General features: G+C 39.3%; 1 protein-coding gene across 9 annotated transcripts in view; it reads left to right on the top strand.

The window, feature by feature from the left end:
* The first annotated feature begins 2,255 nt into the window (after window positions 1-2,255).
* The window catches only part of Fn1 (fibronectin 1), a 63,464-nt gene continuing 38,968 nt past the window's right edge, over window positions 2,256-26,751 (top strand). For 4 of the 9 annotated variants that reach the window (XM_047542993.1, XM_047542987.1, XM_047542992.1 and 1 more), the window contains exons 1-18: window positions 2,257-2,677; window positions 3,651-3,779; window positions 4,652-4,789; window positions 6,107-6,238; window positions 7,347-7,484; window positions 9,286-9,444; window positions 11,258-11,449; window positions 12,226-12,408; window positions 12,980-13,156; window positions 14,362-14,514; window positions 16,152-16,280; window positions 17,264-17,407; window positions 22,158-22,279; window positions 24,382-24,559; window positions 24,752-24,928; window positions 25,267-25,395; window positions 25,497-25,586; window positions 26,232-26,426. In XM_047542993.1, the coding sequence (XP_047398949.1) occupies window positions 2,530-2,677; window positions 3,651-3,779; window positions 4,652-4,789; window positions 6,107-6,238; window positions 7,347-7,484; window positions 9,286-9,444; window positions 11,258-11,449; window positions 12,226-12,408; window positions 12,980-13,156; window positions 14,362-14,514; window positions 16,152-16,280; window positions 17,264-17,407; window positions 22,158-22,279; window positions 24,382-24,559; window positions 24,752-24,928; window positions 25,267-25,395; window positions 25,497-25,586; window positions 26,232-26,426 (2,713 nt within the window). In that variant the 5' untranslated portion in view covers window positions 2,257-2,529. Of the gene's footprint in view, window positions 2,678-3,650; window positions 3,780-4,651; window positions 4,790-6,106; window positions 6,239-7,346; window positions 7,485-9,285; window positions 9,445-11,257; window positions 11,450-12,225; window positions 12,409-12,979; window positions 13,157-14,361; window positions 14,515-16,151; window positions 16,281-17,263; window positions 17,408-22,157; window positions 22,280-24,381; window positions 24,560-24,751; window positions 24,929-25,266; window positions 25,396-25,496; window positions 25,587-26,231; window positions 26,427-26,751 lie in introns of all 9 variants that reach the window. The other 5 variants (XM_047542988.1, XM_047542989.1, XM_047542985.1 and 2 more) reach the window with 2 other exon arrangements.

The raw sequence follows: 26,751 nt of genomic DNA, 5'->3' as shown, positions 1-26,751 counted from the left end.
TTCAAGCAAAAGGATAAACTCCTAAAGTTCCTACAAAATTCAGCCCAATATTATGATTTTGCTTCTGAGACATTAGAGATTTTACAGTTTCTTAAACAAATTATATTTCTATGAGAATGAAATATAAAAATTTCATCTGAAAAGTGTAGTGGGCTTTTTCCCACCACCAAGCCCTCATAGTATATTATTCTAATGTATTTTGAGTACAGTAAATATAACAAGCCATCATGGTTTTGGTTGACAAAATACTTTTCTGACCACTTATTTCCTTCCTCCAGAATCTATGTATTTTAAGAACGGTTTAGCTTCAGGTTTATCTTGCTTACATCCTGATTTCCAGGTATCCTTTCCTCTGGAAGGAACATTGGGCTTCCCAGAAATTTACTAAGCGTTTTACAAGGAGCCCTTTTATATTTGAAAGAGAAAACTTTTTGTCAAGTGATGATGAGAAATTAAAAAAAAAAAAAAAAAACTCTAACCCAGACGGGATTCTAAATTTGGGGAAATCTATGGCGCTCTTTCAACTTAGAGTATTGGTCACAAAGATTCCTCAAGAATTATTTTATACCACTCACAGGGAACAGATATTTGCTGTGGTTTTTTGTTTTTAATTCCTTACATCAACATAAACAAATGTTAGTTTTGTGTCTTTAATGTGTTGGGGATTTTATAGACCATGGAGCTCCAATTACCCCTACTGCACTTACTGAAGGAGGAACTTTTGGAGCAAACAAATACCTTGCAGAAATAAACATATTTTGCTAGTAGCTTTAATAAATTCTCAAAGCAAACCGAACCTCTGCACTCCTAAGGAGAAAACAGAGCTTTGAGTGTGGATCTCTCAGGGGCTACTGTGAAAGCTGTGGGCTTCCCTTTTGAAATCCTTTAAAAATCAGGTGGGCTTGTGTTTGCCTGGGAAAAAAAAAAAAAAAAAAAAAGGAAAAAAAGGACCAAATGTGAGGAGTTGCAAAATGCTAGAGACTTCTCCGGTTCCCTTTCCACCGCCCGACTTTAGAAGGAAAGATAGAGGAGTCTTAAATGGGAACTTCCCACATTCTTGGAGAAAATAACAATTGAAACATAAAAATCTGGCGGCGGGGACTCGAGGGTGGGGTGGGTGAGGACTTATCTGACGAAACTGATTTCTGCAAAAAAGAAAATGCCAAGCAAACGCAAGCCGGGGGCTATAGGAAGGCAAGACTGTAAAGTTCACCCCGCCCCCATCTCCTCAGCTTTTAGTAATTCTAACAAAATCTCTGCTTTGTGTGTAAACGGCACCGTGAACGTGGCAAGGACGCGGATCTTTTTGTCCGTCCCCAACCGGTCAGACTTCCCAGTTCTCAGCTTGTTCACTACTGAGCTTTCTTCCAGTGGAAACGGGCATCCCGTCCCCAGGGAAGAAAGACTTTTGCACATGGAAAAGGGAAACTGTTGCTTTGTCCTTGCAAACAAACAAAACCCCACTTGGTTCTCTCAGTTTTCCCCAGATCTGCAAAGCACCCCACAGAACTCCTGGCACTTAGTAGAAGCTCATTAAAGGCTCACTTTCCCCCTTCGCCCCCTTCGCTTTCCCAGCTGGCCCTTTTTCCTATCCAGGTAGGTAGAGCGTGGAGGAAAGAAGTCTGAACAGGATGCAGCGAAGTCAAAGAAATGGGGTCCCAAGCCAGAGCACATTAGACGGTAACAGAAAAAAAGCCAGCCCCGCCCTGGGACTGCAAAGTCTGGATTCCTACAGCTGGAAGGTGGTGGCTACTTTATGGTTTTTCCTCCCCCACTAAATGCACTCCTGTGAATACAGACTTTTTTCCCCCCAGAGGTGACGCAATGTCCTCAAACACCACCACCACCCCCAATTAAAAAAAAGAAAGAAAGAAAGAAAAAAGGAAAAGAAAGGACGAGAGAGGGGGAAGCCTTGCACCCCAGTCGCTTCACACCCTCCAGCCCCCTCTCCTCCCAGCCTACTTCTCCACAGTCGTTTCCCATCCCTCCCCCCCATCGCACAAAAAGTTTGACGACCGCAAAGGAAACCAGAAAAAAGTTCTCTTGCCCCAGCCCTGGCGGGCGATCAGCATCTCTTTTGTTCGGGGCTAACCCACAGTCCCCCGTGACGTCACCCGGAGCCGGGGCCAATCGACGCGCGGTCGGCGGCCGCGGCGGCGGCGGCGGTGGGAGGGGGTGGGGAAAGCGGGCCCGTCCCTCCTCCCCTGCGCCCAGGGCTTCGCGTGGGGCGGAGGGGACAGTCCCATATAAGCCCGGGCGCTCGGGGCTCGGTCGCTCGCGCTGTACAGGGGGAGGAGAGGGAGCCCCCGGCGCGAGCGAGGGCAAAGGGACTGCAGCCACAACTTCTCTCGCCCTGTCCATCTCTTCGGTCCTTCCACTGGTTCCCCTCCCCGTCTGCGGCTCCCACCTTCTCAGAAGCGTGTCCCCCTCGGAGGCATCAGAGGGGAGTTTTTCCGCAGGTTGCGAAGGGAACCAAATTTGTTGCCCACTTGCTTTGTGGTGAGGGCGGCTTTCCCCCACCCGCTCAAGATGCTCAGGGGTCCGGGGCCCGGGTTGCTGCTGCTGGCGGTCCTGTACCTGGGGACAGCGGTGCCCTCCACCTGGGCCTCGAAGAGCAAGAGGCAGGCTCAGCAAATCGTGCAACCCCAATCCCCGGTGGCTGTCAGTCAAAGCAAGCGTGAGTACTGACCTCGGGCTGAAAACCGGCTGTGGCCGGGCAGGGACTTTAATGCTAACTAAAGTTGTGGCTGAAGTTTTGCGCGCGTGCGTGTGCATGTGTGGCTGTGAGTGCGCGCTTTTTTGAGAGAAACCAGCTGTGGACACAAAAGGCTGTTGGGTTCTGAGGGCCTAAGAGGAGATAATGCATTGGAGGACAGGGGCTCTGCAGTGTCCCGCACTGTTCTCATCAATTCTACACGTCCAGACTGACCTTCTGTGAATTAATCAAAATTTGCCTTTAAAGAGAAAGATGAAGCGTGCAGATCAGTTTTCCATCTGGGATTAGTGTGGTCCTTACCGCTCCTTACTTTCTTTGTTACTAAATAATTTGTTAAATATTTTCCAAGTGGGGGTGAGAAGAGGTTTGCTAAATAATTCGTTTCTTACTAACTTGAAAGTTACAGAATTGGTTCAAATTGCTCTGAGATCCCTCAGGAGTCTTCACCAAGTAGAGACTGGAATTCCTCTTCCAGTTTTTCAAAGACACACCCTCTCTTTGCCTTAGCTAAAGGAAACTTTAAAGTTCCCCTTCTTGACTTATTTTTCCAAAAGGGTATTGAATGAAGTTCTTTGCGTATTTCAAAATATTAATTTCAATTATCCACCTTTTAGAATGTTTCCATTTCTTTGATGCAGACCCTTGGCCATATGGAAATGACATCATTGCATAACATTTTAGCTAAGTTAAAAGAAAAACAAATCCAAATATCCACTTTACAAATTGTGGTTAACTCCTTGGATAACTAATTTCTATGTCTGTATCTTAGTAGATTGTCACTTTTAATTCTCCCAGCATTCTGGTGATTATGTTCTTTTTCTGTTCAGTGCCCAGATTAATCAATTCCATTGTGTAAAAAAAAAAAAAAAAAATCCATAATTTGGAAAAAAGGAGGAATGGACATTTAATGACTTTTTCTTTCGATTATTTACAGCTGGTTGTTTTGACAATGGAAAACACTATCAGATAAATCAACAGTGGGAGCGCACCTACCTAGGCAACACCTTGGTGTGTACCTGTTATGGAGGGAGCCGAGGTTTCAACTGCGAGAGCAAACCTGAGCGTAAGTGTTGGGGGGGAGGATGTCACTCCTGTCTTTTAGTAGATGAAGCAGTGCTTGTTACTTAAACTTAGCATTAAGTGAAAATATATATACACCATTTTTCTAATAGAATTGCCTATTATTTTTTTCTTTCTAGACATTTTATAACTGCTTATGTGGGCTTTTCATATTCCACTTTTACCTTTAAGCAGTGTATTGCAAACTTGTTTCCAGAGTTGTCTTTTTCTTTTACTCTCCCAAAGTTTTTAATGAGAAAAATGAAAGATTTTGTGAGTCCTTTTTCAAAACAAAAAAAAACTTATAAAAGTTTTTTAGACAGTAATCTCAGATCTTGAACTATAAGATTATGGGCCAGAAAACACTTCAGGGCACTATGTATTGTAAAGTGATTTGTCAGCTGCAGTTCAGTGAAAAACCACTAACCACTTCAAAGTTTTCATACCTTAAGAGCATTGATGTATTTCTTATAAATTATAGCAATGCCTTTAGAGAAGCACCAATGAGGCCAAAATGGGAATACTTAGTAGAATTAACAAGGGTCAGTGCCTAGAGCGGGGTGAGGGTCTTCAAACTGCTTTTTATGTGGCCATGACTCAAATTGGAATCTGAAACCTTTTCTTCAGTATAGCCTAAGCTACTACTTTGGTTTTTTTTTTTTTTTTTTTTTTGTCCTGAGAATTCTTTCTGATAGAAATATTTACAGAAAATTTGCGAACTTGTCAATGCAACAACTGTGGCCTTATTAGTGCCAAGGGTGGAGTCTGTAACTCTTCACTTCATTTTAAACTTGCAGTAGCTGCTCAAAGAATGGAAAAGTGGGGCAGAATTGCTTTCACAGATGTGAGGCTCACAGGGACTTTTTCTTTCCTCAGTTGAAGAGACTTGTTTTGACAAGTATACTGGGAACACTTACCGAGTCGGTGACACTTATGAGCGCCCTAAAGATTCCATGATCTGGGATTGCACCTGCATTGGAGCTGGGCGAGGGAGAATAAGCTGCACCATTGCAAGTAAGGAAAATGTTCTGTAAAATGATGATAAACTCTCAGAAATGTGAATTTTTCTATTTACCCCTGGTGACCAGGTGCTCTTCTGTGGCTACCCAACTGGTTCTGTGCTTCTAGAAGATGGTTTTGAGCACTGGTAGAATAAGTATTTAATGTGTGTGAATTTATGAGTATGTGTTAATGTCCCTGTATGTGTGTGTGTGTGTGTGTGTGTGTGTGTGTGCATCCATAGTGTAATCAAGCTGATCTCTTGGGTTCCATTTCAGTAAAATGCGCTTAGGGGAGTTACTATTTTAAACTACCTGGGCATCTTCAGGCCAGACTGATCATATGATTATCTGCAGTGATTGGAAAGATGTTCATGAAGAGTGAATTAGTCATGTCTTGTCTGCTTTTCTTGTTTGCAATGCAGAGACCTCTTGCATATCAGAACAGTCTGGTTTCTTTGTGACCAATAGGTTAATCCAGGAAGCAGATCTCTGAGACAACAATTCCCAGAGATAATATGGAATGATTAGCCCAGTGGTATGTCCAAAGAACACTGGAAACTGGGCTGATTCTCATCAACTCTGGTGAAGCTAAGGCAATCATTCTAGTATGATTCATTGAGTTACCAATATTTTCTATTAATATAGCTTTTTTAAAATCTTTTAAATTGAAGTCATCTTAAATGATTCTGTCCAAAAGAACAAGCCAGCACCTTGCGAATAAACAAAATCAACTTTCCCCACACTTAACCTAGGGTTTATGAAAGTTCATAGGCAAATCTTAAGATCGGTGATCTAGAGTGCTTACTATCTAGTGAACAATTTAGCTTTGGATGTGCTCTTGGGTTAACAGCCTAGAGAGGTATCAGGATTACCACACTTCATATGCACATATCCATTTGCTTTTCACTAAAATTACATGCCTATTCTAGGGTAAAATATAGGCTCTCTATACACCTGAAAATGGGAATGCTATACCCAAGATGGCCTTTGCACTGAGAGGCCTCAGGCTCAACCAGTTGTGCATGGGTGGAGGCCAAGCCTCCCCACCTTTCTTTTCTGTTGGGACCCATTTCTGTGATCTTTCTGGGGAACCAGGATTTATCACCTCTTCTTTGATACTCAGATTTCTCTGGTTTCCCAATGTGCTTTAGGCCCAAAGACATATAATTGAATTGACCAGAGTGACCAGCTGTGTGAACTTTTCCCTGTCTCTAGTAGGAAAGAGTGTCTCACTTGACCCACATAAGTGCCCATTCTGGGTAGAACACGAAACTTTTTTCCTCCTTAACTCTGTCCCCCTCTATCAACCCTTGACTTTTATCTTAAACAGACCGCTGCCACGAAGGAGGTCAGTCCTACAAGATTGGTGATACCTGGAGGAGACCTCATGAGACTGGTGGTTACATGTTGGAGTGTGTGTGCCTTGGCAACGGGAAAGGAGAGTGGACCTGCAAGCCCATAGGTGTGTGACTTTGGGTGATTAATGGGTGGGGGTGGGTGCACCATGCATAGCTATAATGTTAGGTTGAATCCAAATCACATGTACATGGACTGGAGATCTGAATTCCAATTCAGAAATAGTGAAATGGGAATTTTATTTCAGATAATGAAATGTCATATGACCTGCAGTCTTCTTAAAGAAATCAGATTACAAAGTTCTAACCATATACAGAAGTCTTAATTTTGTTTCAAAAACACAAGATTGAGTTGAAATATTTTGGATGAAGGCACTTTTGTTCATATCTGAACTCAGGACTGAAGCTCTGTGTATCTCAGTGGTGAAGTGCTTGCCTAGCATGTTTGAGGCTCTGGATTTGAGCCCCAGCACTGCAAAATCAAAACAAACCCCAATGCATACATCTGATCTCAGATCCCTCCTTGGTCAAGATATAAATTATTCCAAAGAAAAAAAATGATACTTTTCACACATTGCCTTATTGAAATGCACCAAACTGGAACACAAAATGGCATGTGCTGTTGCATGTTGTCAATTTCCTTTCAAAATAAAAATTTGTGAGCTTTTCTTAGTCTCAATGCTCACCTGCACTCTATAAGTACAAGTCCAAAACTTTTTCTGTTCCCTTTGCTTATTGTTCCCCAATTCAGAGGTTTCTTATTTTGTTTTGATGTTAGTCTTATGGAAATCCAAATTTGAAATAGCTTTATGGTCATCTTATTCAGGCTATTCATAATTCATAATTGGTCATTCATAATTAAGTTTGGAATTTCGCATATGGAGTGTCCCATAGACTAGATACATACATACTATTCACACCAAGTGCTGGTGGGAATCTTGAGACTGGCTGAATATATGCAGTCCACGGGCTCATTAGAAGAACAGAAGTTCTCCTTGCCAGTTCAACTGGAGCTTCCTTTTGCTTTGGCTGCTTACTCTGTGCTTAGGTTCCAGGGTGTGCCTTTCTTTCTGAAGAGAGTGCCACTTAAAAAAAAAATGTGGCTGGATTTTTTTGCTTACCCATTACACTTTAAATTATAGGGAGACAGTACAATTCAAAATAACCTTTTTTTTTTTTTTTTTTTTCTGTTTTTTCTTCCAAATTGTTCTACAGCTGAGAAATGTTTTGATCATGGTGCTGGGACTTCCTATGTTGTTGGGGAAACCTGGGAAAAATCCTATCAAGGCTGGATGATGGTGGATTGTACTTGTCTGGGAGAAGGCAGCGGACGCATCACTTGCACCTCTAGAAGTATGTATTAGGTCTTTGTGTTGAAGAAGAGGCCAGGTACTGCTCTCTGGATTCCTAGAGAGAATAGTAATATGATGTCACTTAGAACACATCCAATATAGTATTAGCCCTGGGGAGTTTAGGATGTCAAGAAAAATTCTATACCCAAAAAACCAAAGGCCGAATGTTTTCTCTGGTAAGTGCATGACAATATATAGCCAATGTATTCTTTATCAGAGAAGACTAGGTAGAAAACAACAATCTTAGTTCAATAAGGCCTTAGGCTACCAGCTACTAAGGAAAAAATCTTATTTATTCAGTTGCTAAATGTATCATGTCCTTGAAGATATTGCTCCAAAGGTTTAGGTTTCCTTTTAGCTTTAAAATTTAAATAAGGCATATTTATGAGCAAAATTGATGAAAATAAAAAGGTATTTATCCCGTAGGTTAAAGTTTGTCAACTCTGACATTAAAGATAGTATCTCTTACCCAACTTATTAGTGCTATTGAGAAGTTGGCCTCAGGAATCTTTATTGCTCCTTCTTAAACTGTCTTGAAGTATAAATTGTTGCCTTTGTTTTCAAGTCTCCTTTGTAGAATTTCAAACAGACAGCAGCTATGGCATTTGTTGATGTAAAACAATCATTAACTATTGATGTAGTAAATGAATTTAAAATCAAATCTAAATATCTTGCACCTATTTTACTAAATTAACTTAAAACACTTAATTCTCTTAAAATACTCTTTCAAATTCAAATTCTTTTGCTAACAAGCACACACACACACACAAAAGTCTCATAACAATTATTCTGACCAAGTATTTCTCAGAAACTTACTGGTTCATTAGATTTATTTAAAATGTTATGATCCTCAGACTCCTAAGTCCATTGTGGCAATATTTTAGGTTAAGATAAATTCAAAATCTAACTTTTGTTTTTGTTCAGCCTCCATTCTTGTGTCAGATCCCCTGGTGGATTTGTGTGTGCCTACACCAACTATCTAATTATTATTTTTTCTAACCCAACAGTTTTAATAATATCTGACTCACAAACATATCATCTGTATTCACCTTGTAGCATATGGACAAAGCTAGATTACAGTTTAAACAATCTGTCCGCCAAATAAATGAGCCCATAGACTAATGGTAATTTAGTTCCCAATTATCATTACACATGAAAAATCCCACTTTTCCATTAGAGTGGTAACAGTGAACAATTCAAAAGAGGCTGTTTTGTTAGTGATTTTTAAATAGGTATTTTGGGGGAGGGTAAGAGAACATTTTAGTCAGAGATTGTTCCTCCCCTGAATTTTTTTACATAACAAATGAATAAAGAGATCCTACTGTCTTTTTATAGCTTCCTTGGGGCAATTGGTAGAGACCCTGGAGACCTGCAGGACTTCCTGTTGTTTTTGGTGTTCTAAAGAAAGTTCCTATTTAAAGGCAGCCCATAGATAATTATTACTAAGAGAAGGCCTGGGAGAGCCTAAGAAGGAAAAAGACAAAATAATAGAATACCGAGATTGAATTTGGTTAAAAGAACAGTGTGAAGGGTGTTTTAAAAGACTAATGAAAGATGATGAACAAGTTTTTTGGCGGACAGAGAGGTAGAATTAGTCAGAACCTCCCAATGACCTTTCCACTTAACAAATGCAATTCCAATCTTTCAGAAATGTAACCTCTACAGCACCAGAACTGAATCTAAACATATTACAGAAATGTGGGTTACCAAATATTAAACTACTGTCTTCCTTTTTTGGTTTGAATTAAGCACTTGCAATCTTGACCTGATTTATATATTTAAATGCTTCTTTTCTGAAACAGACAGATGCAATGATCAGGACACAAGGACATCCTATAAAATTGGAGATACCTGGAGCAAGAAGGATAATCAAGGAAACCTGCTGCAGTGCCTGTGCACAGGCAATGGTCGAGGGGAATGGAAGTGTGAAAGACACGTAACCCTGCAGTCTGCATCCACTGGTGAGGCATGGGATGAGCAGGGGCCAGAAATGCGAAGTGGCTCAAGAGAGATTTCTGCAAATCCACCTTTTCCTTGACGTGCCATTTGAGAATTTGCAGAGTTTCAGTTATTAAGCTGAGATCATTTACAGATTCTTAGTTGCTAAAACTTTTTTTAATGTCAGGTTTTAAATTTTGGAGGGAAATTGAAGTGAAACAAAAACAGATCTTAGTGGGGGGAAATATGTTGAAAAGCATGATAGGAGGTGGGATTATAGCTCAGTGACAGAGTGCATGCTTAAGCCTTCTAGAGGCTTTGGTTGCAATTCCCAGCAGGAAAACAAATAGCAATAATTATAACTTCAAATTTGTAAAAGAGAAATTTTTAATAATTTCTGATATGAAAAAAGAGGTTTTTTTTTGCATCACAGATGTTTTGTAAGAGTCTGAAGAAAGAAATACAGTTATCAAGGGTATATGCATGCTCAGCTGTTATTCTCAATACATTATCATCAAGTTTTCACCCTATAAAGTGCCATCAGTGCTACTTAGCCCCTTAGCAATCAGCCTTTTAGCTAAAAATATTAATTGATTAGATTTTTCTCCTTTTGATGAGGTTTTATTTTGATCTTACACATATAAAAATGAGCAAAATTAGATTTGATGATCCCTTTGAGTTATTTATTATCAATAAAGTTGTTGTTGAATAAAAAGCAAAAACGAAGCAAAACAAAATCACAATTACCTACTGAAATAGATTGAAGAGGTCATTGGAGTCCACACTCATTAAATATTACCTATTTTTATTAATTACTAATACTATACTAAAGAGGTTTCCCTGTTCCAAAAAAGCTGCACAGGTCTTTTATGTACCTTTTCCTCCTGATTCTCATGGTAGGGCATATGGAGACAGGACCATCTCCCCACTATGTTTGACCTGGAATCCTTTCTCTGGGCTCTAGTGTACTGAATTGAGTCTAGCAGTCATTCTAGCCTCAGTTCTGACTCTGCTTGGGGGCCTTGGTCTTCAGGAGAACAAATTTCCAAAAGTTGCAAGAAAAAATCAGCACATTCTAGTGTGTTAATCCAGAAGGAAATTTATTGAGAAAGGATTAATTAATTTTAGAAACATAAATAACAAAAGCACAAGTAATCCTGTTGAGAAACAAGATGCGTAAGATAGGAACAACTTGTAGGGAATCCAGTCCACGCGCTCAGGGTGCCCTCCCATTACACAGGTGACAAGAGGTCTGCTGCAGAGTGGCAGAGGCTCCTAAAATTGGTATCAGAAGAAGCAGTGCCCAGATGTGTTGACTTATTGCAGCTGCTAAGAAAGGAAGGGCCAGGCAGATCATATTAAGGTGAAGGGAGATGCCCAAGGAAAGGTCAGAATGTTACTCCAGGTATACTTGGGGTGTACAGCTCAGTGGACTGAGGCAGAGAGCAGAGAAGAAAGTGACCAGAAGTGAGGCTGGTAGGAAGTTACTGTGCAGGATTGTGACACTCATGGACTGTGAGTTTCCTGGCTTGAGTGGGTATTTGTTTAAGGTATCTGCTCTGTGAAATGGCAGTGATGTCTGTCATTTAGAAACATAATCCCAGTAGCACAGATGAACTGGAAGATGGAGATTATTTGGTAAAGTTTGGTGGATAATTTCTTAGACTGAATGCAAAAGCTACAGTGCAGAATGGAAGGGACACCTCTTTCTATTTCCGGGCCAGTGACACTTGGATTTCAGAGCACTCTCTGTGAGCACCTAAGGATTCTGACTCCAGAAGTCCTTCACTGTCTTTTCTCATCCAGTTTTGTGATTTTCATTTCTCATGACCCTAGGCTCTGTCCGCTACTCAGATGTCCGAGCAGCCGTTTACCAGCCCCAGCCTTACCCCCAGCCTGCTTCATATGGCCACTGTGTCACAGACAGTGGTATGATCTACTCTGTGGGGATGCAGTGGTTGAAGACCCAAGGAGACAAACAAATGATTTGCACTTGTTTGGGCCATGGAGTCAGCTGCCGGGAGACAGGTATGCATTATCTTTTCAAAAAAATAATACAGGTGATTTTGCCATTTATATTTTGCAAGGCAATACATTCATTTACAAAATATATAAAGCAATAAAACAAGAAAATCTTATAATATTACCCTCCTGCGATGACAGTCGGGGTGACATTTGATGTGTTTTCTTCCAATCTTTTAATTTATGTATTTCCTTCCTATTGTGGAGCTCAAACTGCTATGCATTATCTTTATTGGCCTAAAATATTGCTACAAGAGGGTTGTTTTCGGAATAACTAAGCACCCATATTTTATACTCTACATCTCAAATTTCATCAGCTTTGTGATGCAAATGTCTTTCAATAACCTAATGCACCTCTTCTGGGCTACAATCATGGTAGCAACTCTAGCAATAATAAATGGGCACCCTTTTAAAAAGAAATTGCCCTAAAATAGCCTCAAGCGTTGTTTCTTGTGGCTGATAGTCATATGTATCCCCTCAGCATCTTCAAGCCCCATCTTTAATTAACTTGTATAAATATAGCCTTACAAATAAAGAAAGCAAGGCATGGTAGCAGAAGTGGTAACAAAAGACACGAGTAGCGGACTCAGGTCCACAGTTCTACCCGTAGCAGGCACCCGGTTTCCTGAGTAATGCATTTTGACTGAAATGAACCAGATGATCATCCATCTTTCTAGCTTTTTCCTTTGTGGGCACAAGCTCAGTCTCTCATTTAAGCTATAAATAAGCAGCCATTGGTGAGAGAGCTCTATTGACTGAGATTCTTTTGGTTATGCTTGTAGCCGTGACCCAAACTTATGGTGGCAATTCAAACGGGGAGCCATGTGTCCTACCATTCACCTACAACGGCAGGATTTTCTACTCCTGCACCACAGAAGGGCGACAGGATGGGTATCATTGGTGCAGCACAACTTCAAATTATGAACAGGACCAGAGATATTCTTTCTGTACAGACGACCATATTGGTGAGTGTTCCAGGAGAAACCACAGCAGTGAGAACAACCCATTTTATTTGCCAGCAGTCTAACCATTAATTGTGAGGTTGCACAAGAAGCATCATTTTTGATCTGTCTGGACCCAAAAGACGTGGTGACTTAGCAGCTGGGTATCTCCCCATGTTCCTCAGCATTGCTGGGAATGCCACTTAGGGAAAAGTCCTTTAGTTCATTTATTCTGATATGTAGGGATTATGATGTGACTAAAGATACATCTTGAAATCCCACTGAGCTGAAAAGGACTCAGGAAGGGTGTGTGAGTATCTTCTGGTTAAAAGTGTGTTTTATTCAAAGCTATTTTTTATTTTTATTTTTTGCTGGGAAAATGAGAGTGAAAATGGGATTTAACTCTGTTTTGAAGGTGAAGGTGAATACACTAAGAAGCTTAGAAGTAAATTATCAGACCTCTTTTATTCTGGGATAGACTCTCTGGGAATTAATGCAGAAATCTGGATCTCTCAGAACCATGCTGTAGTAATCCCCCTGTGTACCAGGGAAAGCTCAGTTGTAATCTTCTTCTTTCTGTTTGTGTGTTGGGCAGTTTTGGTTCAAACTCGAGGTGGAAATTCCAATGGTGCCTTGTGCCACTTCCCCTTCCTATACAACAACCACAATTACACCGATTGTACTTCCGAGGGCAGGAGAGACAACATGAAATGGTGTGGAACCACACAGAACTATGATGCTGACCAGAAGTTTGGATTCTGCCCCATGGCTGGTAAGAGGAAGCCCCCTGTGGACAACCATTCGGGGAGTAGAGACAGATGAATGTCCTGTTTATTCCTGCTTCACCACCCAATAAGACAATTTGGAAAAGAAAAATGTATGTGATATACGTGTGTGTATACATGTTACATCATATACATTAGAACTGAAAAGATATGATTATATAATTACTTGAATGCTTTTAAAATCTCATTGACATGATTTAATGTCCAAAATACACAGACAATTAAAAATGTTTTTTTAGAAGTCTGGAAATACAAATTTGCAAAGGTCTGCCTTTTGTCAAGAGCACATAACTGAGTCACTTAAAACAATCTATGTTGAAGTCACAGAGCTACAGTATTGACACATGACTGGCTGGCATTAGCTTTAACACTTATTAAATACCAAAGTGATGGAAACAAGTCAGAAAATTTGTTTTCATTTTCTGACAAGTAGGGAATTTTTTTTCCTTTTAATCTCCAGTTTATATGAATGGAGAAAGGGGAACCAATACCTTTTATTTGTTTTCAAATTTCAAGAGTTCCAAAGAGTACATTTGATTTTTCTGGTTGTGGAACCAAGAACCTGTGTACCCTACAGTGTCGAGCGTGAACAAGACTCAAGGAAACTACCCGCGCTTTTATTGCTCTCATTTCAACAAAAGATCACATCCAGTTTAAAAGGAAAACTCACTTTTGCTTACAATTCAACACCCAACATAGTTTTCCTTCGAACTAGAATAAACTGGAAATAGGAAAATTGCAAGGCAGTACTCAATTCAGGCTTTTGGAACAGAGTGAACCCTTAGTAAACATGTAGGCATCACATCAGTTTAACATGCCCAACCCTTCCTGCAAATGTCCTACAACATACTTCCCCTAAAGGACCAAATTATATCCTGTGCATGTACAAATGTGGCATCATGAGTCCCACTATTATGTATAATCTTAATACATCAATAGTAAGAAATGAGAAAAAAAAAAAAAAAAAAAAACAAGCAAATGGAAAAACATACTTTCCCTCCGGATGATGCTGCCTCTCTCCGGGACTCAGAACACTATGCCTCTGCCTTGCAGCTGGTATTTTTGAGGCACACAAGTCTTCGCAAGTGAGAGTTCTCAGGATGACCAGACTGGACGGGTAACAGTGCTTGCACACCTGTGCCTTGACCCTGTGATCATTTACCAAATGCATTTCTTCTCCATTTCAAAACAGCCCATGAGGAAATCTGCACAACCAACGAAGGGGTCATGTATCGCATTGGAGACCAGTGGGATAAGCAGCATGATATGGGCCACATGATGAGGTGCACATGTGTTGGGAATGGCCGTGGGGAGTGGACATGTGTCGCCTACTCCCAGCTTCGAGGTATGCTGCCTTATAAACTGAAGCATTTGAGAAAGCAAAGGGTTCAGAGAGAGGCTTTCATGGGAAAACTTGTAGCCAATGCCACTCCATTAGTCAGTCTACCATGCTGGAGAAGTTCATCGTTTGGGGCAGCCAGTTAAGAAAAGCTGGTATGGTAATTCTTTTCTTTTCTCAAAGAGATTTCCAGTGATTATGTTTGATGGGACACTATAACACTGAAAGGATTTTAGAAAGATTTTGGAAGAACTTTATAGAAACCTATGATCTTTGCAATTTTTTCCATTTTTAGTATTTTTCTTTGTCTCAGTAGCAATGAACAAAAGCATTAAAATGGAATGGCTCTGAACATTCGCCCTGTGGCATTGAAGGACAGGGGAGAGGGAAATTGATTCTTGAAGGAAGTACATTGGGTGATATCAGCTCAGAAATAGAGGAAATGCACCAAGTCTCTAGACCTCTAGCAAAAAGATAAGAAAACCTAATGGAGTCAGATTGGGCTTGGGCTTGGCTCTAACTTTGACATCAAAAGGTCCATGAGGTTCACTGAGAGATAAGGTGGCACAGTGATTCTAAGGCTCTGAAGCATTCTGAAGTTGGAAGAACTTAGACTGAGCCAAAAGGGTGGCTTTAAAAGCAAGAACACAGATATCTGATCCTCTGAGCTTTACATGATATCATGGCATTTGTGTCTAAAAGAGATGGGATTATTTCTACACACACACACACACAAAAATGCCATTCTAAAATCAGATCCTTGCAGATTTGAATTTAAGAAGAATTTAAGAATAGAGTGATTAATTTCCTTTGCTCAGATCACTTTTCTCCCTTTGAACCCACATATATAATGTGAGGAAGTGTTGATTCATTGAAACTTTCAGTTTTCCATTTCTTTGATTTGAAAAGTAATATTTAGGTAGAACTGTGAGCTAATAAATCGTTCATAATAGTAGCTAGTAAGCAGATATTGGCTTGAACTTGTTCCTTTTGTGGTGTTGAATGGATAACACAGTCCAGGAATAATAGTAGTTGAATATGATGTGGCAGAGCTGAAAGGAGCCTTACTTAATTCTGTGTGCAAACCAAGTCTTCCTTTTACAAATGGAGATACTGAGACCCAAAGAGCAAAGCCATTTTCTCAGGCTCTCTCAGGGAGCAAGGCATAGAGTTGAGCTTGATTTAACTTTTCAAACACCCAGAGATATAATTTTATTTCCCTAATTCAATGTCTCCTCCCTTCTCCCCATTCCAGAGACCAGCTCACAACACTGTGCTGTATACTGTATAAGATGTTAAAACATCTTTTTTATAGCAGTCAGAGATTTAAAGAAATTTATTACCTAAGTAAGAACTTTACAGAAACTAAGACATATATTTGTTCAAAAACTGGCTTTTAGTTGTATTTGTTGTAATCTTCAACAGTCCTAAGTGTAGAAGAGAAAATCTGGGGGAGGGGAAAAAATTGTAATACTGACTAAGCTTTGAAAAAAAAGTTTATTCTATATCAGTAGAAAGTTCTTCTCATGGAATTTTTGATAATTAAGTGGGAAAAATCTATATGCTTTGAAAAGTTTAACTCATTTTATTTCGTCAGCAAGATTTTTAAAAGTTCCTCACCCATCTGACTGCTCTCTAAACAGATCAGTGCATTGTTGATGACATCACTTACAATGTAAATGACACATTCCACAAACGACATGAAGAGGGACACATGCTGAATTGTACCTGCTTTGGCCAGGGCCGGGGCCGATGGAAGTGCGATCCCATTGGTAAGTAGCCCTTCTTCTGGGATGGTTCAGCCAGCTTTGGATAAGGAAAGTTATTCAATGCTGTATGACTGAAGCTGACGCCAGAGTTTGCTTAGTTGTTTACAGAGATTTGCAAAGTCTTTTCTCTCTCAGTAGTGATAATCATCTGGTTGTTTTTGGTTTTTTGTTTGTTTGTTTGTTGCAGAATTTGATGACAAATGCAGATTCATTTCAATTCAGTGCAGTTAGTTCTTTAGTTCTGAATCGTGTTAGGAAAAGGCACTTTTATTTACAGACTCTGCAGTAACATGGGCAAAGAAGTATGCCAGTACTATCTCCTTCTAGAACACTCCATTTTTTGGCTGCTCTTTATAGTAGCACTGAGCAAAAAGTAAAGGTTGCATCTTAAAAGAGCTGGGTTACTAGTACTCCAAAGTTTTAGGGTAATTCATTAAGACTCCTTTACTGAAAGAGGCAAGTTACTCACCAAGAAAACAAACTGATAACAACTGTTGTTATCAGTTTCCCTGAGATTGATCAAGCTGGGAAGGATCCTAGGAGGTTTTCTTAGAAGCTGCTCAGAGGGTACTCATAGTTAAAATCTAGTTCCTCCAGATTTTGAAGAAATATATAAAGTGAAATTATTGTAAGTGTTTCCTAGCCATTCAAATGGTAAGCTAGTTACATTGATATCATTAAAATGTGTAATTTTTAAAAAATTAATGCTCAGATTATCAATATATACTGATCTTAATCTTTTCATTTTTACTTAGAAATATGTCCTTTTAAGAAAACTAAATATTTCTTCCCATGGATAGTTTTTTAAACTAATCATCCCATAAGGCAAAGAATGTGAACAAAGTATTTTTTAACTGCATGTATTTGTAAGGAGAGTTGGACAGTTTTACTTAAATTTCTAAGAATCCATGCTCTAGCACACTGAAATTAACTTTTGTACCCTTAAATCTTCAAGGCTATTTATCTTTTTCTTGCATATATTCTAGACCAGTGCCAAGATTCAGAAACCCGGACATTTTACCAAATTGGAGACTCGTGGGATAAACACGTGCATGGTGTCAGATACCAGTGCTACTGCTACGGCCGTGGCATTGGGGAGTGGCACTGCCAGCCCTTGCAGACCTATCCAGGTAGGCAGCTCTGTGACTGCAGACCGAGAACTGTCAGTGGTTGGAACAGACAGCACCAATGCTCTTCATAGTCTGAGACCCAGGGTGGGGGCTCCTCTCTTTCCCATTCTTTTCTCATATCGTTGTTCAATAATAGATTGAATTTTTGACTTACATGATTTTCCTTTCTCCCCCACCCAATCCATCCAGAAAAAGGCACGAAGGCTCTGAAAAGGTGCATATATGTAATGTTCTTTCTTACGCTGTAGAGCATTCCATTAGGTTACAACACTGGCTAATTTTATCTTCCCAGCCATACATGGAAATAGAAAATACAAAGTGAGTGATGCTGGGTGTTTGGGTTTTCTATGATGGTTTTTGATGAAGTTGCCTGGAGAGGGCATGACATGCAACATGGGGCATGTGTCCGCTCCCCATGTCACCTAAGCCCTCTTTGTGTCAAGCTTTTATTTGTTTGATCAGTTGGAATGTGGAACAAAGTATCCTGGGCCAAGAGTTGAGTAACTTGGTCATCTCTGCCTGCACAGTTCAAATACCCTCAAATATTTGTTGCTGGGTGTTTTCAGGACACAAAGACATTATTCCTAGCTGTAGGTGTTATTAATTCATTTTGGGAAAATTTAAAAATTTTTAAATTTGCTGAGTGATTATAATAAAACATGTTAAATTATGAAAGTCTACTTATTCAGCATCAGTTTTTTTGAGCAACTACTGAGGAATAAGGTCTCTAAGTCTCCATTAATTTTAGAGAGAATATGGCCTACTTTCAGAAAGAAAAAGATTTTGGGGGTACCAGAATCTGCATGCAATAGAAATTAAGATTAAATTAACTTCCTCCCCCTGTAATGGGGTAGCAGACTGTCTCACAGAGAGTGAGCTATGGGAGCCGTTGGCCAAAAGCATCTTTAGCCAAACCCTGGGTCCCAGCCCTGCATGTGCTGCCAAAGGGATGCCAGTCAAGCTTCTCTCCCCCATTTCCTCATCCATGAACTGGGGGGGATTGTAGCTAATTACCTTTAAAGTTCCTTCCACACTAATGATCTGACAGTTTGTGATCCTAAATACCAGCCACCCACTGCATCCTTTCTGTGACCTTGGAAGATTCAGCTCTTGCCAATCCTCATACAGTCAGGCCTGGAGAAGGTGAGCCTGTGGGCTCAGACCTCAGACTCACCTGACCCTTAAGTTGTATTTCTTGGTAGATTTAGGCTAAAGAATCACTTTAATTTTTTTTTTTTTTTTAATTCAACTGGGTGCTGTGGCACACACCTGTAATATCAACAGCTTGGGAGGCTGAGGCAGGCGGATTGCCAAGTTCAAAGCCAGCCTCAGCAACTTAGTGAGATCCTGTCTCAAATTTTAAAAAATAAATTAAAAAGGGCTGTGGTTAAGGACACCTTGGTTCAATCCCTGGCACAAAATATTCTTGTTTTTATGTTTATGATTATTGAAATTGATGTGGCAATTGTTGAAAACCGCTTTCTCCTGAGTGATTTAGAGAGATCTTTTCTCTTTCTTTTGAAATAAACCTGTCCACATACCTGCTTGCATTTAGATGGATCTGTTAGAGATAAAATCTGTCTGGGAAGGAGTCCTCTGTTTATAGAGTTTTACCTGATACCTTTGTTCCAATTCTCTGAAAAGGGGAAGGGCCAGGAGCCCATAGGGCACAGGAGATCCTGGGGAAAGGGGCTGGACGTTTGATCTCAGCCTCATTCTTGGGTGTTTATCTCTTGGGTGTTTATCTCTTGGGTGTTTATCTCTTTGCTCAATGGCTCATGCCAAGCATGTGGGGCTTTAAGAGTGTGGAAAGAATAAAGGGACAACAGATTACCAATAGATGGTCTCTGAGCCCTGGCTCTGTTTGTTCCTCCTACATAGGACTTGGTAGACTTGTTCAAACTAGCAAAAGATAAGCGGCTTTTGGTTTGTCAATAAGCAACTAGGAGAGCACAGATCTTAGCAAATTAAATAGAGGAAAAAGTGACTGAGCCTAAAAATCATGAATGTTTAACTTCTACGGGGTCACGATTACTGGAAATTACTCATTTTGACCTTATTTTAAGCTGATGTTATAAGGGTAGACATGGTGTCTATCTTAACTACATTATTGTTTGTTCGATTGTACTAAAGAAGAAAGGGAGTAAAGATGTTGGTGGTGAATAATTGCTAGTGTATCGCTACTATATGCCAGATAAGTTAATTGAAAAAGTTCTACCAACCAGCCAATATTAAAAGGATGAGCAAACCCAACATGGTTATGCACCCTGTAATCCCAGCTACTCTGAAACCTCAGGCAGAAGGATCTCAAGTTCAAAGCCAGTGTGAGCAATTTAGTGAGACCCTGTTTCCAAATAAAATTTTAAAAGGGCTGGTGATGTAGTTCAGTGATAGAGAGCTTGCTTATTAGCACATAGGAGTCCCTGGATTCAATCCCAGCACCACCAAAAAAGCAGGTCAAAAATTTAAATCTAAATAATGTGTAAACAGTGTCTGAACTATATGGAGTATAAAGTAGAGCATAGTGATTAAAAGGAATTTAATTGACTTAACAAATAACCGACACAGTTTCCTTTGCTTCCTGGACGAAAATATGCTAAATCCCCGTTTGTTATTCAGTGCAGTTTCCTTAGAGGTATGCCACAGCATAAGCCTAAATGTTAAAGCCTAGACTTTCAGAACAGGGAAGGAAAAGAGGCTTCTGTGGTGTACTCCTTTCCCGCTGGGGCAAAACCATCATGGTAATCTTTTCCCATATCCTTTGATTCCCCTTTGCCATCCTCCTCTTTGTGTGGACATGGGAGTATGATTACTCTTAAAGGTGACTTATTGTCTTTTTAAAACAATCTTCACAGACATTCAATCTTCATATACTTTCCCCCCTCAAAATCATGATTGACATACTAAATAAAATGCATACTAGGTGTCTCTATCTGAAGTGTAGGATTTCTTTAAAGGATCAATATTTAAACAACCTTATGCCAGTGATCATAAATAACTTAAGGATCTGATAGTCCTCTATTTACTGACTTATATGAATGTACTTTAAATAGTCACATCTCTAAAACTTAAATATTTATTTTTAAAAATATATTCATATTTGTGAGACTATCCATAAACAGAGGGATGATTCAAAGAGGGCCATGTGAGTAACTTCTGCCAATCGATTAAAACAAACATCCTGCATGTTCTGTGAAATATATGTCACTTTAGGATGGAAAACTGAGAATTTTATGTGTGAACGTTTTTTTTTGTTTTTGTTTTTGTTTCTGAGTGCTGGGGATTGGACTCAGGGGTACTCAAACACTGAGCCACATCCCCAGCCCTATTTTGTATTTTATTTAGAGACAGGGTCTCACTGAGTTGCTTAGTGCCTCGATTTTACTGAGGCTGACTTTGAACTTGAGATATTCCTGCCTCAGCCTCTCAAGCTGCTGAGATTACAGATTGTGCCGTTGAACCTGGCTATATGTGAACTTTGATAACCATGTGGCTTGGAAATATGTGCACTCAATGAAACTAAGATTCAAAGAATATTTGAATTTCCAACCAACTTTGAATTATCAGTATGAAAGTTAGTATATTATTCCAGAACTTTTGAGTCCACATAGATCTACATGTTTATTCTGCTGGAAAGAATTTAATGGCTAAGATACTAAATACATTTACAAATAAATTATATATATTTGAAAATAAATATACTTTTTCCTAAGACCTTTCAGAAAACTTGAATCTGATAATAATCTGGTGAAGTGCTTTATTAAACATACAAAATTCTTGGAAAGGTTATTTATTACAAATAACTTTATTTGTTTACTTCTAGCAAATTGAACATTGACATTATAAAGAATATAGCATGTAGGAGAAAGATAGTTTTCTGTTCTCTAAACCTAAATATTTCAGTGCTGTTTTGTTTTATCCCAAGTGGAGTTTATTATATAAAGAAATTGATCCCTTTTCCTTATTTTTCCTTTTCTTTAAACAAAAGAACCAAGTTCATATTTTAGATTTTGTTGGCAACAGTCACACATACCAATATGTGGAAACATTGAATTTATTATATACCTTATAATGTCATTTTAGTTGTTAACTCCTTTTGAAAAAAACTTTGATCTTTTAATAATTCTACCACTGATGTAATTTTAGTGGATATGTCTTGAATAGAAATTTTTTTTCCAAAGTGACAGAATTCTTAGGCCAATGAGAAATAAAACTGGGGTTTTAATTATTACCTTTGTCTATTTGCCTAAGATTCAAACATTTAGAAATGTTTGTTTTACATCACATCATATGGCCTTTGGAATGTTGTTTCCTTCTTAGATAGCAGATTCATTGGTGATGAAATCTTCCACAAATTAGAATTTTCTTTAAAGGAAACTTAATATAATCAGTAAATGAAGTTTATATTCTGAATTATATTATTTGTGTCACAGCAGGTTTCACAATTGTTTTGCAATTCTTCCTTTGAAAATAAAGAAGAAAACAGACTAAAGAGATTTTTTTAATTGTTTAATTTGTTATAAACATTTCCGTTTCTCATTTGAAGAACAATAATATTCACCTAAGAAAGTATTTGCTGTATTGATTTTCAATGTCAGGAGGTAAAAGACTTAACCAAGCCCAGTTCATTTTTATTATACTAATATTAACTGATAAGCAGTCTGTTTTTAATGATGGTCCATGTATATTAAATTTTAAATTGAAGTGAGCAAACACTCTATATAACCAAATCCCATCTTTTCATTTTTAGGCAACACTGGTCCTGTCCAAGTAACCATCACTGAGACTGCCAGTCAGGCCAACTCTCACCCCATCCAATGGAATGCACCAGAACAATCTCAAATAATCAAGTACATTCTCAGGTGGAGACCTGTGAGTATCACCCAGAAACCTTGAACATTAAGTATCCCCACCTTACCAAATTCTCATGTTTTCTTTGTTTCTAGCTTTTGAGTCGACACATCTGATGAACTGTCACACAGTATATTTTCTTAGTGAGAATATGTAGTCAATCAAATTGACTTTTTTGTATTTAGAATTTAGAAATTTATGTTATAATGATCTTAGCAAGGAGTTAGAAATGATGGCATAAACAGCCTTGCCCGATATGGGAAGAGAATCTATTTTTTTGGCATATTTTTCAACTCTATTAAAGGAAGGATTTATTGGGATCCTTTCCACAAATTAGCTCCTTTCTTTTTGGATTCACTTTTTAAGGCATATGTTTGGGTTTTTGTTTTGTTTTGTTTTGTTTTGTGTGTGGTACTGAAGATCAAAACCAGGGCATCCTGCATGCCAGGCACTGAACCACATCCCCAACCATATCTCCAGTTCATTGTTTAAAGCATTAATTTTATTCTCTGAAGTTATTTAGATAAAAGAGAAAGAGGTGATGAGAGGAAGGTGCAGATGAGGGGTGATAGTTGGTTTATTTAAAGAACAAGCCCTGTAATTTTATAAATGTCTAGAAATTGAAGAAACCACAGCAAGGAGGATATTGATCTATTAAGGTTTGGTTTCTCTTGACCTCTCAAACCTGCCCTGATATAACTCCTAGATTCATAATGTAATTTGAGGAACAGTACTTAAAATACAGGAGAAAATGTCTATTAAAACTAAAACTTTCAGATTGTTTCCTAATGAGTATATTTTCTAATATTTTATTCTGATAGCTAATTTTAAAAGCTCCATTGAATGTTATCATTGGAGATAACATTAATGACTAATTTCAAAATTTTTCACAGTGTATTTGAGTTAAATTTAAGTTCAGAGAATACTAGGATCACCTTCATTTATCCCCAAATATAAATGGGCACTTGAGCATTTGAATTATTGAGAAAGCAGTTGATTGGATAATTAAAAAGAAAAATCACTGAGAATATAAAATGTGTTTTGATACTCATACTACTTTGAATATTTATACTTAAAAGAATTTCATCTTGTTTGAAGTTAGGGTGTTTCTTTTCCACACATTCTATTGCAATGAGCTTTGTGATCCATGACATATTAATGAAGTTAGACAGGATGTGAAAATGTAAACTAGAAGCAAAAGATTAAATAAACTGAAATTAAGTTCTTCTATAGTCTTGCCCGAAGTTGGCTACCAGTCTTGATGGGATAGTTTATATCCAAGAATGAGTCACAAAACCAGACCTGTTGAACCTTGTTTGTGCTGGTCCCAGAATCTGAGTCACAAAGCAGTATGGTGTCTTTGGACACTTCTGCAGGGCAAGAAACTTGAATTGTATCCTACCAACTTAAAAGATAGAACATATGGCCTTTTCCCATTTTAGAAAGGAAAATATCTGTGTTTATTGTATTAAACATGAAAAAAAATGGGCAAGATGAAAATTTAGGTTATCATAATTATGTTAACCAGTATTAAGTAATTACTCTGGCCAAAGGGAAGGTGTTCAGCACCTGCAACCACATAACCTCCAGCATGTCATGTAACTTTGCTTCTCCACCTGTAAAATGGAAGCAGTGATACTGTTACTAAGTTGGATGCAGGGAGGTGAAGATCAATGGGAGAAAGCAGGCAAAAAGCAAAGAGCTATAAACTTGATAAATATTACTTACAATAGAATTATTAATATCAACAAACTTTACTACTGGCCTTTATCCAGAATCCAGTTTTCCATGATTTTCCTCCAGGATGGAGCTAAAAGGCTCCTCATTTGTCTTTTTTGTTTTTTTTTAATACACCAACTCACAGAAGCTGTATTTGTAATAACCCCAAACTAGAAACAATCCAAATTTGATTTTCAATAGGTGAATGGTTAAATTTTGGCATGTCTATGCTTTGGAATCTATTCAGTTATAAAAGAAACAAAAAATGCATAAGTCAACTTGATAGTCATGATGGTGAGTGAAAATTCAGTCTCAAATAGTTACATATGTGATTGCTTACCATCATCTCTGAATGTTCAACCTTGCAAACTCTTGTTTTTTTTTTTTTTTATTTAAATTTTCAGAAAAATGTGGCAGGCCGTTGGAAGGAAGCTGCCGTTCCTGGCAACTTAAACTCCTACACCATCAAAGGCCTTTCCCCAGGAATGATATATGAGGGGCAGCTGGTCAGCATCCAGCAGAATGGCCACAGAGATGTGACACGCTTTGACTTCACCACCAGCAGCAGCAGTCAAGTGACCAGTACGTACCCAGCACCCTTAGATCTACACCTGGGTGTCCCAGACTCGGGCTGTCTGCAGGACCTGCTTTATTATCAGTTCCATGCCTTCCATGAATGGCACCTACGTTTTTAAAATTGCAATATTCTTCAGACAAGAATGGTGAACATTCTAGAAAACTGAAGAACTGCTCTCCCCTTCTGTGGCACTCTAGGCAACACGGTGACAGGAGAGACGACACCCTTGTCTCCTGTGGTAGCCACATCTGAATCTGTGACTGAAATCACTGCCAGCAGCTTTGTGGTCTCATGGGTCTCAGCTTCGGATACTGTGTCTGGATTCAGGGTGGAGTATGAACTGAGTGAGGACGGAAAAGGACCCCGGTTCCTGGGTAAGCTACACGTGTGTCCCAGGACAGGCTTGGAGGGGTGATGGGTAACCCCTGGGGAGAGGGCATCAGGTTCATGGCCTCTGGAACTAATCAGTGGCTCAGACTGAATACCCTCTGATAAAATGCAGAGAGGGGGTGGATTATACAAACTATGCATCTGTAGGAGAAGTTTTGGAAAATGAAAAAAGAAATATCCCATAGTGCATTAGTAATCACTGATTATCTTTTACTACATTTCCTTCTAGTCTTTTCCCCCCTGTGAACATGTAGTTCTTCTTATATCAGCTATGGAGGCACTTGTTTGCTTTGGTCGATAACCTTTCCTTTTTATTTCAAAGATCTTCCAAGCACGGCCACTTCTGTGAACATCCCTGACCTGCTTCCTGGCCGGAAGTACACTGTAAATGTCTATCAGATATCCCAAGAAGGAAAGCAGAGTTTGATCCTGTCTACATCACAGACAACAGGTACCTGTGTGCTACAGGGCATTAAAGGAATCCTTTTGTAAAACATAGAGCTGTAGCAAAGTTGTCCAACTGCCTCACTTCCTCCTTCCTTTCTTCCTTAGCTCCTGACGCTCCTCCTGACCCTAAGGTGAGCCAAGTTGATGACACCTCCATTGTTATTGGCTGGAGCAAGCCCCGGGCACCAATCACAGGTGAGCTGAGCCTTGTTCTTTGGCTTCTTTTGTTAGTCTTTAGGGCATTAAGTGTGGAGAGAGCAGATCCAGACTGTGGACCAGTGTTAACATTCCATTTCACCAACTCCCTTACACACACCCACCCTGCAAAGGCAGCTCATTGGCCATTAAAGCAAGCATTCCCAGGGCTGCATAGGTGTAGTATTCCTGAAAACCTCACGTTAAGGCTTACTCTTAAAGAGGGAGCTGGGTTGCCTATTCAGCCTCATTCTGGAAGTTCCTCAAAGACACAGACAGGGCTTGACAGCTCTGTGTTCAGGCTGGTTCACTAATTGCTTCCATCATCCAGAGCTCAAAGAAGAGAAATCTGCCTAGCATGAATATTTCTACCAACTGTCTTTTCCAATTGACAGTTATTAAGTATCTCGAGTCTTCAAGAATGATATTTATTATTAAAAAGGTTTGTATAGCTGTTCTTATGTTATCTTTGCACTGAATAGTCATTATTATAAGCAGTGGTAGTATTGAAAGAATCAAAAAGAATCTTGCTGATTCTTAACCAACCAAGCAAGATGTAAGGGTGACTAGAGAGGGGAGGATTTATGATTTTCTTAGTCTCTGTTTCATAAAACAGCTTATTGCACTTTTCCCCCGACCCTGCAGGGTATAGAGTAGTCTACTCACCAGCAATAGAGGGCAGCAGCACTGAGCTGAACCTTCCAGAGAGTGCCAGCTCTGTCATCCTTAGCGACCTGCAACCTGGCGTTCGGTACAACATCACCATCTATGCTGTGGAAGAAAACCTGGAGAGTACTCCTGTCTTCATCCAGCAAGAAACCACAGGCACCCCACGGTCAGGTAACATGTGCCCCCCTTGGTTTCTTATCTCTTGGGGCAGCCAGATAATAGGTGGACCTCCTTCTGTGGGAGAACAAAGCCTCCTGGGATCATTCCATTAGCCTCCCAGGGAGAACTGAAAATTCAAGACAAAGGCCCATTGTCCCTGAGGAGGGAGGGTTGTTTCCTCTCTGTCAGCAGTTCCTACATTCAAGTCATCTTAAATATTTGTTTTCCCCTAAACTTACATTATTCAGCTGAAATGTCCACAATATAAGGGAGCTTATCAAAGACAGAGCTATTGGTACTTAGGGCCAAAAACGATACCATCAGTTCTTCTTATTTT

This window comes from Sciurus carolinensis, chromosome 3 (genome assembly GCF_902686445.1).
Source record: "Sciurus carolinensis chromosome 3, mSciCar1.2, whole genome shotgun sequence".
NCBI lineage: Eukaryota > Metazoa > Chordata > Mammalia > Rodentia > Sciuridae > Sciurus > Sciurus carolinensis.
Note: the sequence above shows the minus strand (reverse complement) of the source record. Positions and strands in the feature narration are given on the sequence as shown.